Below are 15,449 nucleotides of genomic sequence, written 5' to 3'. Positions count from 1 at the left end.
TTAGATTATGCAATTCGCTACTTAGGTTCATCTTATCTCCTGGTTGAAAGCACTTTACACCTAGCAGCATACTAAGAATTGATTGCTTATACAGTATCACTGAACTTAAGATGGACACTGTGATGGCTTCCTACTGCAATACAGTTTTTACTAATTCTGTGACCCGTGATAGATCTCAAGCTATATTTTGCTCTTGTGGTTGATAACAGACGGACATATTGATAACCAATACTTCACATAAACTATTTGCTATATCATTGAGCAGCATGCAAGGAAGCTGGTTATAAGAATATTGTTTATAACTTATCCTTGCCTTGTTTATTGTTTCAAAAGCTTCATTATTATTGTAATATACCATAAATTATTGTCATTTTTTATGCTTTCATACTTCTCATTCAGTGATTACATCTTTAATCTCAGGGCATTTGTTATTCTATTGTTAGTCTTTCAAATAATTTTGAGTCAACAACACCAAATATCTCTTTTTTTGTTGAATTTTGTTGTTCATTGTTAATAAAGTATGAATTTCAAGTGAATATAAAATACAATGTGATGGTATAGGCCTTCAAAATATCAGTGTGCAGTTTCATCCTTTTCCCTGGTCTCCTTCCCTCATAGCATCATCCATTTTCGCTTTCAGTTTGCTTTAATTTCGTCCTACCGACGGTGGAGAAACGTGTTCGTGTCATGTCACAGTTAGGTTTAAGTTTGCATTTACTGTAGTGCAAATTGTAAATGAATAAAGCAGAGGTGGTATCTCGTGTGTTTATGTCTTAAATTTAAAAATTAGAAGAAATATGGCGTTAGGTTTAGATAGATTATATTAATAAAATGTTTGATAGGCCGGGTTTGAAATTTTTTTGGAGTTACCCCTTTTCTCAGTGCTTTGCTTGGATTTGCATAACTCTACTGAAAATTTAAAAATGAATCTTTAATTTGCCACTTAAATTGTCTAATTAATAAGAGATATGCGATGGATGTTGCATCCATTGTTTATAAAGGTACGGCAAGTACTCGTTGTTGGTAAGATCATTTGTAGTAATAATGTATTATAAGGGTTCATGTAATGAGTATTACTTACACACTGTTAGATATGGGTTACTTCGAATTCGGATCACTTTACTGTGTGTTTTTATTATAAGTCAAAAAGTGATTTCGAATAGAACGAATAGCCTTGAATAAGCAATGACGTGTCCGTGATAACGTATATTTACCATATTCTTGTCTTCCCTCTCTTCGTATTTCATAGTGTTTTCTGTGCTGTGTGAGTCTTGCATTCTCTCCACCAAGGCTTAAACTTGGGAAAAGAAAGTGAACACATGGAAGCGAAGCCGAATTTCTCTCAAAATGAAGAATAGATTATAGGGCCCCGAGAAATTTTCAGTCAGAGCGCTGGTACCATGGGCGGTCCATCGGTCACTGCAGTTTCAAGACTGAAGAAGGACTATGCAAAGTTGATGAAGGTTTATCCTTTTATCAAATCAAATGGAATTTTTAAGTCTAACAAATATTATTTTAGTTTTATATTGTTCTGTATTAATCGCGTGTATCCTGTTAGTGACATTGCAAGTTAGTAAGTTTCAGGACCCGGTACCTTTTGTGATGGCAGCTCCTCTTCATTCCAATATTCTGGAGTGGCATTATGTGATAAAAGGAGCACCTCAGACACCTTATGAAGGTTTTTCCTCGTATTTGTGTCTTTACATGTCGTTCAATCAACTGGGACAATATCTTCGGGTTTTAATGAGAAAATCATCAAATTTTTAATGTGTCGTAGTTTCTGACATTTTCAAAATACTTGGAAACCAACAAGCGTAGAATCATTTTTTTTTTTTTTTTTTTTTTGAACTCTAACAGCGGATTGCGTTTTATATTAATTTATAGGTGGGTTCTATCACGGCAAACTTATCTTCCCGCCTGACTTCCCATTCAAGCCACCATCAATATTTATGCTAACGCCTTCTGGACGTTTCCAAACAAATACAAGACTGTGTCTTTCGATCTCTGATTTCCATCCAGATACTTGGAATCCTGCTTGGACGGTTCGTTTTTAAAGCATATTATGCCGGAATTTTCTCTCTAAAATTTATTAGTATACTATTTTGTTAGAAGATCTTTCTGTCCAAACAAATATTTCAGGTTTCAACTATCATAACGGGTTTACTTTCTTTTATGAATGATACAGCTCCAACTCTAGGGAGTATAACCTCAAGCGATGCAGAGAAGCGTATTCTTGCTAGGAAGTCTAGAGAATTCAACCTAAAGGTTAGCTGTCATTTTCATTATTTATTATTAGCTTTAATATTTATATTTTTCTTTTAAATTATTGTTTCCTTTTTTAAAGTGTTATACAGTCTTATTATTGCAGGATCGAATTTTCTGCGAACTATTTGGTGATTTGGCTAAGCAAATACGAGAAGAATTAGCCGAAGAACGAAATAAACTGTTATCGGAAGAGAACGTAATAGATGAAACTGCATCACAGAGAAGGTCTTTATCCTGATCATAACTGAGAGATGTACGTATGATGCATAATGAAAAATTTCAGAAGATAAAATGTGTTTTCCTGAGTTTCAGATATTTTTTTTTAAAGAATCTATAGAAACCTGTTTTTGTCATTTATTGATTATTATAAATGGCAGTTTTTTAAGGTCTGGTGAAGAGGGCGAGTACGCTACCTTGACGTATAATCTTGTGGTGCTTGCAGGCGTGGTGTTAATTGCGTTTGCAGTTAGATTTGTCATATTATCTGCTCAAGAGGAGAACTGATTTCGTATTTCTTATTGGAACCTGATATCATTTAATACGTAAATTTTTTATTGTAATTTCTCGTCAGTTTAGACGTAAAAACTTATGGCTATTAACATTTGGTATATCTTGAACTTTATGAAAAGTGGGAGGCAAGCACAGAAAAAGCTAAATTTTTTTCCATTTTATTCTCCTGTTTTTCTTTTTATAATGGAATAATTTTTCATGAAATTATTGTTTAGTTTCTGATTTTTGCAAGTTCTTTTGGTAATTTTTATTTTGGAAGTAACGAGTATTCGCATTTTTGACATTGATCCCTTTTCTCATCCAGATCCACTTCTAACTATTCTAGTAATTTTGTCATAATTTTCTTGAAAATTTTTTCTGGATGCTTTGGTTTTCATTATTCTTCAAGTTCCTTATCCCCTTGAAAAGAGTCCATTACTTTGCTGTTATCGGTCATTATTCATCGACTCACGCTAATGAAATCAGTTGACTGACTGATTGATTTATTGATTGTTCATTTGTACATTATCATCATTTATGATTTAAATAAAGAGTTCACATCAAATTTCGGCTAGTTTTTTAAAGGCTTTTATATCACAAATGTATTTATATTCTTAGATTTTGTAAATATTAGCCACCAAGATCTTTGTGAATATTCTGCCATCTTGGTTATTTTATAGTGATTATAGTAAACATCCAGTTTCGATTTCAATGATGGTCTTTCATTCGTTCGGTGATGGCATTTCTCCGCGTGTATCTCTTCATGCTACGATTGCTTATAGTAATTAAATACTGCTTTGCTTTCTTTATAGGTAGGAATTACACGTTTCGAATGTTATAGACATAAGCGCAGCGAAAAGCTGTACGGAAGCTTAGTTTAGTGGATACAGTGGAAAATTCAAGTGAGTAAGTTCTCAAATTGCTTGAGTTACTTGAATATGATTGACTGACAAGGATCTGTAGTTTCACCAATAAATATCTCAGTCTTCGAGTATTGATTTTGGTATAGAGCATTTTGTGATTTATTGTGGTTTATATATCATTGGAGTACTATGGGACAAGACCTGGTAACTTATTCTCATCGAAAAAAATGATTCTCTTATTTATGTCTGTGGTGAGGATTGAATTGATTATCACAGATTTCGGAAAGCACTGAATTGTATTAATAAACATTCTGGATATTCATTCTATCGGAATGGTGGTATGTGGAAATAAGGATGGCCAGCCGATCTTTCATACCTGCACGAATATTAATACTTTTTTGCGGTTGCTTAATTTGCATCATTTGTACTATCACGCTTTCGTTAACGTGCATTTGTGGAGAGCAATTTACATCCGGCAGACCGCGCAATCTTGCTTCATCGGATATGCATAAGCAGCAAGGTGAGTTCCTGTCTTTATGTCAAAGCGTAATTGTTAAATGTTTTTCATTTTTTTAGCATTAAAAGAAAAGGGAAGACTTACTGTACTTTCAGTTTCTTTTGTAGAGAGCAACATTTATGCAGTATACATTTACTCAGTTAATTAATGATTTTAAGGTGTAGAAGGCGTTTCAGATTTGCCTTCGACATATTTGGCGATTGTGATCATGTCATCTGCAGGTGATGCCGTTTTGCGTACTGTTATTCGTAATACTTGGCTGAAATTATCTTCAAAAGGTGGTTTAAAAATAATTCAATGCAGAATTTCTTTAGTCTCATAAGTAATATGACAAATCAGAAGTTAATATCAAAAATCAATACTTTACTTTACATTTTTCAGGTAAAGCAACTTTTCGTTATGCTTTCCCGATTGGGATAGAAAATCTCAGTTTGATTTTCAAGGAACGTCTCAAGGAAGAAAATAATTTGTTTAACGATCTGATTTTTCTAGAGGATCTTACGGATACTTACCAAAATTTGACGAAAAAGTCTTTACTCTCTATGCAAGCTATACATAATATGTATAAATTCGAATTTTTATTAAAGGTTATCTTTTTTTTAATTGTTCGAGTTCATGTCGGTCTTACTATGAACTGAGGTGTCAATAATTGATTTAACTTATTGTGTTAATGTAATATTAAAAAATACATTTCTAGCAACCGATCTTAATTATTCTTTAATGTTTGGTTTGTAATTTTTAACTTACGTTCTTTATACGCCAATTTTATGATTCTTAACTTTTCTTTGTTTTTAATTTCTTTTTAACATCGAACTGGCTAAAGTTTATGTCTTCTTAAAGGTGGATTCTGATTCGTTTGTACGCTTAGGAGCATTTTTGAAAGCATTAAAGGATATTGCTGATCCTAATTTATACTGGGGTTTCTTGGATGGAAGAGCAAGGCCAAAACGAAGGGGGCAGTGGGCTGAAAGAGATTGGATTTTATGTGATCGTTATGTCCCTTATCAGGTATTTTATTATTTAAAGGGAAATCACTATACTATAATTGTTTGCAAATTTCTAATTCTTGGAAAATGCATTTTAAGGAAAATACACTTGGAAAAAAATACATCTTATAAAATTTCTTATAGCTTGGAGGAGGTTATGTATTATCTTACAAGTTGGTCGATTTCCTCGTGCGAAACAAAGATTTATTGAAATTTTACAAGTAAATTTTTGTCTGAAATAATAAAATTCTATTGAATTTTAGTTTTTGAGGTAAAAATTTCTATAAGAATTTAGTAAAATTTTTAATAAAAAAAATAATCGCATAAGTGTAGGAGTATACTGAAAAGTGGATGTGAAAAATAAGTATTTGAAATATCAGTGTTCAGGAATGAAGATGTGTCAGTAGGCGCTTGGCTGGCGGGCCTTTCTGTTCGCTATGTTCATGATCCTCGTTTCGATACTGAATTTCGTTCCAGAGGATGCAATAATCAATACATTGTTACTCATAAGCAAACACCGGAATCTTTAAACGTTGCTCTTTTGAATTTATATGTCGAATAAAGCGGATTTCTCCAAAATTTATTTCAGATTTTATGATAAAGCTAAAATGTTTTGAACTCGTTGCCCAAAAATTTGCTAAAGAAACGCAAAATTATGTTGCTCAGTAAAAGAAATGTAAATCATTTATTGGGTGTTTTTGTATTTGAAATTGATTTAATCGAACTTATTCATTTTCAGAAATTATATGCTTCAATTGTAAATACTGGTAAGCTTTGTGAAAAGGAGTATCGCATTCATCCATCTTATGTATATGATTGGTCAGTTCCACCAAGTATGTGCTGCAGTCGGCAAAATGACTCTGATATACCATAATTTGTCACTATAGTTTTAAATTGACTTTTACCGTATCTTTGAGAAGATTAATGGTAAAACGTAAGCTTTTTGTCAATTTATTTTATTTAAAATATAATTTACAGCTGTTGGATTCTATTGCTTCATTATCTCATTTGCATAATTTTATTGCAGTTTAGGTCTTGAATAAATGTTTCAAAGCTCTGTGATTAACTTCCACTGCTTTGTCCCCCATTGTACGGTATTTCCCAAATGTCCTTTTCTATTTTCACATTATTTTGTCTCTATTAAATAAGAAATAAAATGTAATAAATTATGGCTTTTTTGTAGATGGATTTTTATTGGAGAAGTTTATGCTTATATACTTTCAGTGGGGAAAAGCCATTTTTTTTTCAGCTTCAGGGGTTGCGTTTTCCATTTTGGCGTTGGGAATGAGGAAGGGAGAATGGAGCAAAGTAGAACTTGCATGTCAGTTGTTTGTTTTTTCTAGTTTTAGTCTTGAAATGTTTGGCAAAAAAATTATTATGGATTCCGGTCGATTATCAGTGACACAATCTTCTGGAATTTATCCTGCCGCTCAAACACTCTTAACAAATGTTAATTGTGCCTCTACAGATTTTTTAGAACTATGTGGGAAATGGATTTTTTGATTCTTGATTTCATATTATTTAATGTTTTCAGACTTCAGAGAGTTTGGCAATTTTTTTGTAGGGAGTATTGTTTGGGAGAGTTCGATAAATGCATTCAATACAGAATGCTCAAATAGAAGGCTCAAATTTTGTTTATAATGGTACCAGCCAAACGGAACTTGTTCTCTGGCAGCTGATTGGACCATTTTCAATACTGCTTCGAAATATTGCCGTGCCATGGATATTTGTTGGTTTTCGTTTCGCTTTATCGAGTGGTTTCTGGTAAATTTTTTTTAAAAAAAAAAGCTTATCTTCATGGTGTAGGTGGGAAACCCTACCAAAATGAATTTTAGTATTTGTTCAGAGCTCAAATCAGTACACGGAAGCCGAGAATGGCAGGTTTTAAAATTACTGTTTCACATTGCCGTCGTTTTAGTTTTGTTTTAATAGTGGTCTTTCAGCAAAGTAATAGTGTGTATTTATTAAAAGGTGTCAGTATAATAGTTTACTTGAAACATAGGACAGTGAGTTAGCTACATTAGTAATTAGTCGGTTTTGTGAGTCTTGTCATTAAAGAAGTGAATTTCAGGTTAAAATTTGCACTTGATTTCTTGTTCATAGTACTGCCAGTTATTCTGTCATTGACTCTTTTCTCGGATCATCTCCTTCTGATACTTCTGTTCCAATTAGTTGCTTTGCTTTCTCTAATAACTTTTTTACTTTGTGAATACTGCTTTATTGCACGCGAAAAACCTACACTGCGCCAGATTTTCGGTCAAATGGTTGATGATCATCATTCACCTACCAAATTCATCACTTACATGAGGTTACTTTTTTTATTTATATTGAAAGTAGTATTTCCGGAAACGTTCTTTTGATAAAATTTTGAAACAGTAGTAATAGGAAGTTATATAAACCCCTTTCCTCGTTTTATCCTTCAAATTTATTTGAATTTGTTGAATTAAACGTACTATATTATAAAATTATAAAACAAAATCGATATATAGGTTGTATTTGTCACTTTTATGACAGTAATCTTCGTGAGGCCGTCTCAGCATATTATCCTTTAAAAAAGATAAATTTTAGCTACTTGATATCAAGTACGTTTCTATAATCGTGAGAAATATAACTATCGAATTTTATCATGCTTTTTTTCTATTTCAGATCTATGAGCCTCATTGCAACTGCCATTGCAATTCTCTCCGTTGATTTTGATATTTTCCCACGTCGTTTTGCCAAGACACACACATATGGTCGAAGTGTTATGGATGTTGGCACTGCAACATCCGTTTATTGTTTCGCCGTTGTTGATGTTTTCAAAGATTTTCCAAGCAGAAGTAAATTTCCATCACTACAAAGAAGGTTTTTCTTTTTCTTTTAAAATCGAATCGAAAGATTGAGGGAGATAATATCAAGCCGTATGAATGATTCAAATATAAAAAATATGAGTAACTTGGTAATTTAATAATATTAAATATTTGGTTTTTAACTATTTCACATTTAAATTTTATAGCAGACATTTTTTCCGGAAGCACTTGCCAAGCATCATTTTGCTGTGCTTAGGTTTCGGAAGGACATGTGTCTTACATCTATTAAGCTATCCAACACAAATTGCTGAATATGGGGTGCACTGGAATTTCTTCATAACACTTGCTTTTCTCAGGGTTTGTGTTGTGAACTTTGAATCATTTTAGTCTTAAAGATTAGCACTTCCACGTATTAATATATGATATTAATAAATAATAAATTGTATGATGCATTTCTGTTTAATTTAAATTTGCTTACTTTCTAACATCAGGAATGAATAAATGTCAACATTCGTATTGAGAGAGGACAGTTGAACTTCATCATTATTTTTTATGGAGGTTGTCTCTCTGTTCGTTTTTTCTTGAATAAGAAGTGTCGGTGTAAACTTCCTGCTAATTGTGCCGTGTTTTTCAGATTACTGTGAAACTTCTTGGTCGACGTTTTCATCTACTTTTCGGCATTATCGTCATTTTTGTTTATCAGTATTTCTTGACTGAAAGAAATTTACAGGTTTTAATTTAATTTGGTTGAGCACTTTTTTTTGTTGTTGAAAACTTCATGTAATAAATTCGTTGCTATATCACTCAGTTCAGAATTGGCTACTTTCGGAGAGCGTTAATAGAGATACCTTTATTGCAATGAATCGTGAAGGTATTTTTTCCTTATTTGGATATTTATCAATATATTATTTCGCATCCACTATCGCCAGCTTCATGTATTTCACGGGGTTAGTTATTGTTTCAGTGGAGTTTTTTATTTTATTTTTACTTTCGCCAGTAGCTACTGTTTAATGATAATAGCATAGTTCTAGATGCAAACCCATATACTTTTCAATCTGTTTTTTTGCTGTTGTATGATGAAAGTTAATAATGGGAGGGTATTACAATAGAAGAGGAAATGTAACCATTCCTAGAAAAAGTAGTCATTAAATGAGCTGGATGAAGTCGTTTTTACACACTCATTGTGAACAGTCATCATTAGGTAATAGTTGTCAAGCAGCAAACACGATATTTATGAATAGGATACACGTAGTTTTGCGGTATTGCATCGATTCCAATCTGGATGAAATATATCAGAGAGTTATGATTTCACCACTGGAATTACAGAATAAGGCTCAAATCCTGGTTCTACAGAACATTCCAATTATTTATAATCGCTGCACTTCTTTTTTTTGCTCAAAAATTGGCTGAAATGCTTGTGGGACCACCTTCACGGAGAATTGCCAACTTGTCTTATATTTTAGAAATGGTAAGCCATATCACACATTTGTAGGAGGTGTTTCTTTTCTAATTTCATTATCATGGAAATGTCCGTTGCTTCATTCTAATTCTGATATGTCTGATATGTTGTATTCAGCTAGTCTTCCATACTGTTTACATGGCTAGTTTGTTGTTGATACAACTAACTTCCATATTTGGATGGGCAGCACAAATGCCGCAATTCTCTATTGGTTAGTTCTTTGGACTGCTCTCGATTTTCGTAAATTGTTATTTTGATTTGATTTAATATTTTTATTCTTTTGTAGTATTTTTATTTTTATTCTTTTTATTCTTTGTAGTATTTTTATTTAATATTTTTATTCTTTAATATTTTTATTCTTCTCTTCTTTTGTAGACCTACTGTCCTTTAGGACCATCTTTGATTGATCAGATGAAAATATTTAGACTGCTAGGAATCAAAGTACCACTCACCATTTGTTCACCATTAACATTTATTTTGAAGAAATATTGGATTGTATGTCATATTGCATCAACTTCTTTAGCTTTGTTTTTATAGATGAAAGTCCCTTCGAGCGTTTAAAGCCATGTGTGCTCGATTCAGTGAACCGATATGCCATGCCATTTTTTTTATTAGCGAACTTGCTCACGGGTCTTATTAATTTAACAATAACGACAAGCTCTGTAACAAGTGTCTATCATTCGATGACTATCATTATTGTATATATGTTCATTTCATGTTCAGTCATCCATGTCTGTACAAGGTTAAAGCAGACCTCTTGAATTTTGTATATACATTTCTTAAATTATTCATTTTCTGCAACTTATTTTATTTTCCAGTGGTGGCAATAGATAATATAATTTGTTTAAGGACATTATTATTTTCATCACTAACTTTTTTTTGTACTTTTTTTAAAAAAAAACATTTCATCCTCTGTATCATTCGGTATTGGCATTATATGTATATTTTCTATATTGCTCCTGCGTGTTTTAGTATTTTTGTTTTTTGAAAAAATCCTCGATGAAATTGTACATGAGTTTATCAGAACCCGACGAAATTGCTACTAATTATTAAATGCTATCTTACACTCAATTTTGTTGGTTTTTATTTTGGTTATAAAAAAACTTATAGGAAACTATAAGGTTCCAATGGTTTAGCCATTGCATATTGTATTTTTGAATCTAGTTGATATAAATAGAAATAATTGTAGGTTCGTATCAACCGAAGAACATTCTTTAACTTTTAGAACCCAGTAATAAATTTCATGTAGTAGCTTTGCTTTCGCTAATTATGGTTACTTTCGAGTTATGAAGTATTTGTTAAACATGTTCAAGAGATTCCGCACGTAAATAGTGGCTCTAAAACTTTCTATTTTACTCTCAAGTGTTTCGAAATGAATACTTATATCTCGTTTCTTGTAGTGTATCACCGATGTTATTCAAATGCTCAAAACGTACCATTAGGTTTGATAATGAAAAGGAGTATGATGTTGATGAAATTGACCTTGTAGTGAACCATACTAAGTCATTATTTATCATAATACATTCAATAGGTATATCTGAATGTTATGGCATACTGTTTTAAGTTATATAGTGTGTTCAGGTCATTTCATCAAGGATCAAATATTATAAACATAAGAAGGGAATACAATGTCACACCAACATTTATTCTCTTTTGTTTATTCAATATTTTATATATGCTGTTATTAAGTATTAGTGAAATATTAAAAAAATTAAATAGCCTATAAATCATGAGTAATAATACTGAAGTGTCACGCATCAAATAAATGTTGCAATAATTCTCGCCTCTTTGTATATTTACATTTTTGTTTTTGTTATGTAAATGTTTAAATATATATTTCTTTTTTTTGTTACTGTTCCAATAAAGTGATTATTTCTTAATCTTGCTTCATTGGACTTTCCTTAAACATTATACTTAACTTCTTTGTCTTATTTAATCATTTTCCCCGTTCTTTACCTTTTAAATCGATAACAAAAATGTTAAAGCGACAAAACACACGATGAAATTGAGGATAAACACCTGGATAGATTTCATTTCCTGTTGTGCTATCACTGATTTAAAATGTAATATGTCTACTCAAGAGCTTTCCATAAGATAATTTTCCACTCCTAAATTAATACAATCAATTGATGGCACTCATCGTCTCAGTCTGAAAAAAACGATGATATTATTAGCTGCGATAGCATAAAAAATGGAAAACATACGTGAACGGGGTAATTTGACATCATTATTTAAAAAATTAGGAAAACGGAAGTCATCTTAATACATTTGTGCTACTGGAGATTTCAATACGAGAGGTGTTCTCGAAGGAGGGAACAGATTGAGACAACTGACTTTACCTCTGTTTAATTATGCAAATGAGATGAATGGATCTGTTTCAACTGTGTCATCTCAGTTTATCATTGTCCTTGGAAGCATTTTCTGTATTGGCTGCTTCAAATTGCGATAAGAAATGCGGAATGGTACCACACAAGCTGAGGTTCTGCTCTTTCAGACAGTTGGACCAATGTCGATAATACTGCGAAATATAGCAGTACCAGGGGTGCTTTGTATTTTTCCATGTACCCTCCAAATTGGGAGTTGGTTAGTGCTACTGTTTTTTAACTCTTGATTTACTTTCAGGGTTAAACATTCATTAATTAACTAGAAAAGTAAGGATTCCAAAACTATTTTGGTAAGATGTTTTGAATCAAGACAATTTTAATACTAATTTTTTTTATGTGGTGGCCTATGTGGTGAACTTTGTTGCTCTGAGGTTGAGTACCTGTTTTAGAAATCTTTTTGAGAGAAAAAAAAAATCGAGAAAAAGTCTCAGGAGGTAATTTCAGGTTAACTTTTGTGCTCGATTTGTTACTTATCGTGCTTCCAGTGGTACTGACGCTGACCTTATTTTCGGACCATATACTATTACTACTATTAGCACAAACTATAATACTTTTGACCTTTGTTGTCGTTCTAATATGCGACCAGTATTTTATGAAACGAAGAAAACGAACGTACTGCGATTTGTTTCATCAAATCAATGATGACCATTATTCACCTACTAAATTTGTCACTTATATGAGGTTGTTAATATAGAAATTCAATCTAAACTACTGCTTTAACATGAGCTTGTAATATATGACTTTTAAATAGAACTTTGTGTGGAATGTCTCTAAAATAAAATATGCTTTTATCCCCAATACTACTGCAGATTATATGGCTTCCTTGCTACAGCTGGCGCCATATTATCCGTAGATTTTGATGTATTTCCACGTCGCTTTGCGAAGACGTCAATTTTTGGCCGAAGTGTTATGGATCTCGGTACAGCTACATTTGTTTATTGTTTTGCTGTGGTTGATGTGTTCCGACATTATCCTGGAAGAGTAAAACACGTCACTCAAAAGCAGTGGTTCTCGTTCTTATATTCATAATTTTAAATGTATTATGCGGTGATACTGATATCTGAGCGTTCACACTAGCGTAGCAGCTGATGCTAAGTTAGAATGGGATATATTACTGGCGGAAAGTATTTTTTTAAGTAAGACAAGGACTGAAAATACTATCACGGACAACTTTTTTAATAAATAAATTAAATGTGATTGGATAACTAGCTTAATGAGCTTATTTCGGCATTTTCATGCTCTATGTTATCATAATGAAAATATATTACTTCCATAGATGAGATTCATTGAATGATTAAGTAATCGTCGTAAGAAAATCTAAGTTAATCAAAAGATATGTCATGATATGATCGCGTACAGGAAATCAGATGAAAGATCGAACATGATCAGTAAGCATAAATTAACGAGAAAAACAGAGATTTGGGATATTCTCTAAGTAATTCATTTCAGGTACTGCTCCTTGAAACCGTCATCAAGTGCTGTGTTAATAGTGCTTGGTATAGCACGAACATTTTTGCTTCATTTCACCAACTATCAGTATCAGATCAGTGAATATGGTATATACTGGAATTTCTTTATTACCCTCGGATTGTTGCGGGTTTGTTTAACTTGTTTTATGGGTAGAATATCTTTCCCCCATCATCTGGAGTTATTACTACCAGTCACTTTGATTTCCTGAATTGAAACGTGATGTAACAAAAGTAAATTTACAAAATTTTAGTTCTTAGTGGATTTTTTGGGTCGACGTTACCATTTATTATTGGGAATAATCATTGCTTTTACATACCAATATTTTCTAACGAAACAAAATTTACAGGTGCTTTTTTACGTTTACGTGAAACAACTTCCAATAGTAAAATAGTAAAATTGGATTTAAGTATTCCTAATATTTCTATACGATTATTTTTTCTTAAGGGATCATTCATCATTGACAAAAGCTCAATATCAAAGCTTTCATAGAGAGGGGAAAAGAAATATAATTTTTAATCTATAATCTATAATAAAATAAAAAAGTTTGTTAATGAGGATTTGTAAAGAGGAAAAAATATTACTGTTTTAACAGTTAGTGAGCAATATGCCGCTGACTTGACATTTTTTATTATTAGCAATATTTGATTTCGAATGAGACAAAAAGGAAAGATTTTGTATCCAAAAATCGCGAAGGGATTTTTTCATTTTTTGGGTATCTGTCAATCTATTATTTGGCATCGGCTATAGCCAATTTTTTATTTGCTGCGATATCACACCAAGAATATTGCGATCCTAACATTAATTGTAGTATAACCGAAAAAAGGTCCTTTATTCCTTTTCATTGCATTTCTGCTTTTTATAACCTTCCTGTTCAAAATGCATAGGGAAATAATTTCAAAAGAAAGTGCAGTGATCACAAGCGACTAAAATTTCTTTTCAACATTATTTTCAAAAGAAATAAAGGGAAAAAAGGAACATTTCACAGATTAGTTGGAGAATGTAGACGTTCACTCTCTTTTTTAGGAAACGTATCAAAGTATGGTTCTACCGTTCTTTCCAGCTATTATTACTCACTGTAGTAATTTTCTTAGCACAGGAATTTGCCATAAAACTCGTGGGCCCACCATCGCGAAGAATTGCTAATGTGCCGTACATTCTAGAAATGATGAGTGCTTTGTTTATTACTTTTTTTTATTACTTTCAATGCAATATTCGATAATAACTAGTTAAGATAAAGCATTAAAAAGGCGAATTATTGAATGATTCAGGCCATCCGTAAAAATAATAAGTGGAAAGTTGCTGACATAATAAGTGCACTTTGTTCATATCAGGGCACTCATGAATGAGACGTTTCAGGTAGTTTTTCACAACATTTATTTGTGCGGTTACTTATTCGTTCAGTTGCTCCACGGCCGGGCTTCACAAATTTCGGGATTCCGCAGCAGTAAGTTTACTATCAGGGCAGATTTTCATTTGTTACTTATTTTCGAATGATTCCAGAAATAGCACTAGTAGTTTCTCAAATCAATGTAAGAAACTGACATTCCAACATTTCCATGATTTCTAGGTTTAAACAAAAAGGCAAATACGACGGAAAATGGTAGGACGGAAATGCATTCTGAAACGAAAATTGTGCTAGATGGTGGTAAGCTTTGGAATTTAATTCAGAGCATTAGCATATAACGATTTTTTATGTCGCTTAACAAAACTAATCTCGAGCACCGCTAATACGAATGTTTATATTCTGCAAAGCAGTGATACAAGTAAAATTAACATCGTAAAATTTCCTCTTGTCTTATGCGATTTCAACGCTATTCCAGATGAAAATCTGCTGGAAGCACTGAAACCATTTCTAGTGGATTCAATTAATGAACAAGGATTGCTGTTCTTCTTGTTGGCAAATATTCTAACGGGTTTAGTGAATAAAAGCATAAACACTTCATCGGTAAAGAATCACTATCATGCAACCGCTATAATCACGGTCTACATGTGTTCTTGTGTTACCATTGTTCATCTTTTCACCAGATTACAGAAAGAAGATAATTGTAAAAGTGCTTTGTGTGGCACCATATTCTCTCGTAATAAGAATTCTCTTCCCTGTCCTACCATCTCTTTACCTTAATTATTTTCAGTATGGATTGTATTGCAGTCGTAAATGAATTCAAAATTGGGCTGTAAAATTCGAAGCTCGATGAGCTTACGTCCGCTACTGAAACTAATTTGTAAC

General features: G+C 32.4%; 4 protein-coding genes across 6 annotated transcripts; all 4 read left to right on the top strand.

Moving 5' to 3' along the window:
• Positions 1 to 1,400: 1,400 nt before the first annotated feature.
• On the top strand, positions 1,401 to 2,769 carry Bma-ubc-26 (Uncharacterized protein; the record flags this gene model as incomplete). Its single annotated transcript, XM_001899949.2, has 6 exons — positions 1,401 to 1,463; positions 1,585 to 1,678; positions 1,885 to 2,042; positions 2,140 to 2,265; positions 2,369 to 2,490; positions 2,652 to 2,769. The coding sequence occupies 6 exons, from the start codon at positions 1,401 to 1,403 to the stop codon at positions 2,767 to 2,769; spliced, it is 681 nt and encodes a 226-aa protein (XP_001899984.2).
• A 1,202-nt stretch (positions 2,770 to 3,971) lies between these two features.
• Positions 3,972 to 5,994, top strand: Bma-sqv-2 (Uncharacterized protein; the record flags this gene model as incomplete). Its single annotated transcript, XM_043078647.1, has 7 exons — positions 3,972 to 4,137; positions 4,311 to 4,412; positions 4,516 to 4,721; positions 4,975 to 5,142; positions 5,265 to 5,341; positions 5,508 to 5,652; positions 5,860 to 5,994. The coding sequence occupies 7 exons, from the start codon at positions 3,972 to 3,974 to the stop codon at positions 5,992 to 5,994; spliced, it is 999 nt and encodes a 332-aa protein (XP_042934581.1).
• Positions 5,995 to 6,711: 717 nt separating this feature from the next.
• Bma-hpo-20.2 (Uncharacterized protein) lies at positions 6,712 to 10,129 on the top strand (the record flags this gene model as incomplete). Of its 2 annotated transcripts, XM_043078645.1 has the most annotated exons (9): positions 6,712 to 6,884; positions 7,192 to 7,428; positions 7,767 to 7,964; positions 8,116 to 8,266; positions 8,544 to 8,639; positions 8,723 to 8,856; positions 9,236 to 9,377; positions 9,486 to 9,579; positions 9,906 to 10,129. In XM_043078645.1, the coding sequence occupies 9 exons, from the start codon at positions 6,712 to 6,714 to the stop codon at positions 10,127 to 10,129; spliced, it is 1,449 nt and encodes a 482-aa protein (XP_042934579.1). The 2 variants fall into 2 exon arrangements, with proteins under 2 accessions (XP_042934579.1, XP_042934580.1); XM_043078646.1 differs by lacking the exon at positions 9,486 to 9,579 and having other exon boundaries at positions 9,906 to 9,929.
• Positions 10,130 to 11,874: 1,745 nt separating this feature from the next.
• Bma-hpo-20.1 (Uncharacterized protein) lies at positions 11,875 to 15,344 on the top strand (the record flags this gene model as incomplete). 2 transcript variants are annotated; one of them, XM_043078643.1, is made up of 10 exons in its annotated part: positions 11,875 to 11,951; positions 12,197 to 12,433; positions 12,562 to 12,759; positions 13,202 to 13,349; positions 13,473 to 13,568; positions 13,858 to 14,045; positions 14,246 to 14,398; positions 14,554 to 14,666; positions 14,790 to 14,867; positions 15,043 to 15,344. In XM_043078643.1, the coding sequence occupies 10 exons, from the start codon at positions 11,875 to 11,877 to the stop codon at positions 15,342 to 15,344; spliced, it is 1,590 nt and encodes a 529-aa protein (XP_042934577.1). The 2 variants fall into 2 exon arrangements, with proteins under 2 accessions (XP_042934577.1, XP_042934578.1); XM_043078644.1 differs by lacking the exons at positions 11,875 to 11,951; positions 13,202 to 13,349; positions 13,473 to 13,568; ... (3 more) ...; positions 14,790 to 14,867; positions 15,043 to 15,344 and having other exon boundaries at positions 12,345 to 12,433; positions 12,562 to 12,781.
• Between the last annotated feature and the right edge of the window lie 105 nt (positions 15,345 to 15,449).

Source organism: Brugia malayi (assembly GCF_000002995.4).
Source record: "Brugia malayi strain FR3 genome assembly, contig: Bm_v4_Chr2_contig_001, whole genome shotgun sequence".
Taxonomy (NCBI): Eukaryota; Metazoa; Nematoda; class Chromadorea; order Rhabditida; family Onchocercidae; genus Brugia; species Brugia malayi.
This window is presented reverse-complemented; position numbering and strand designations above follow the sequence as displayed.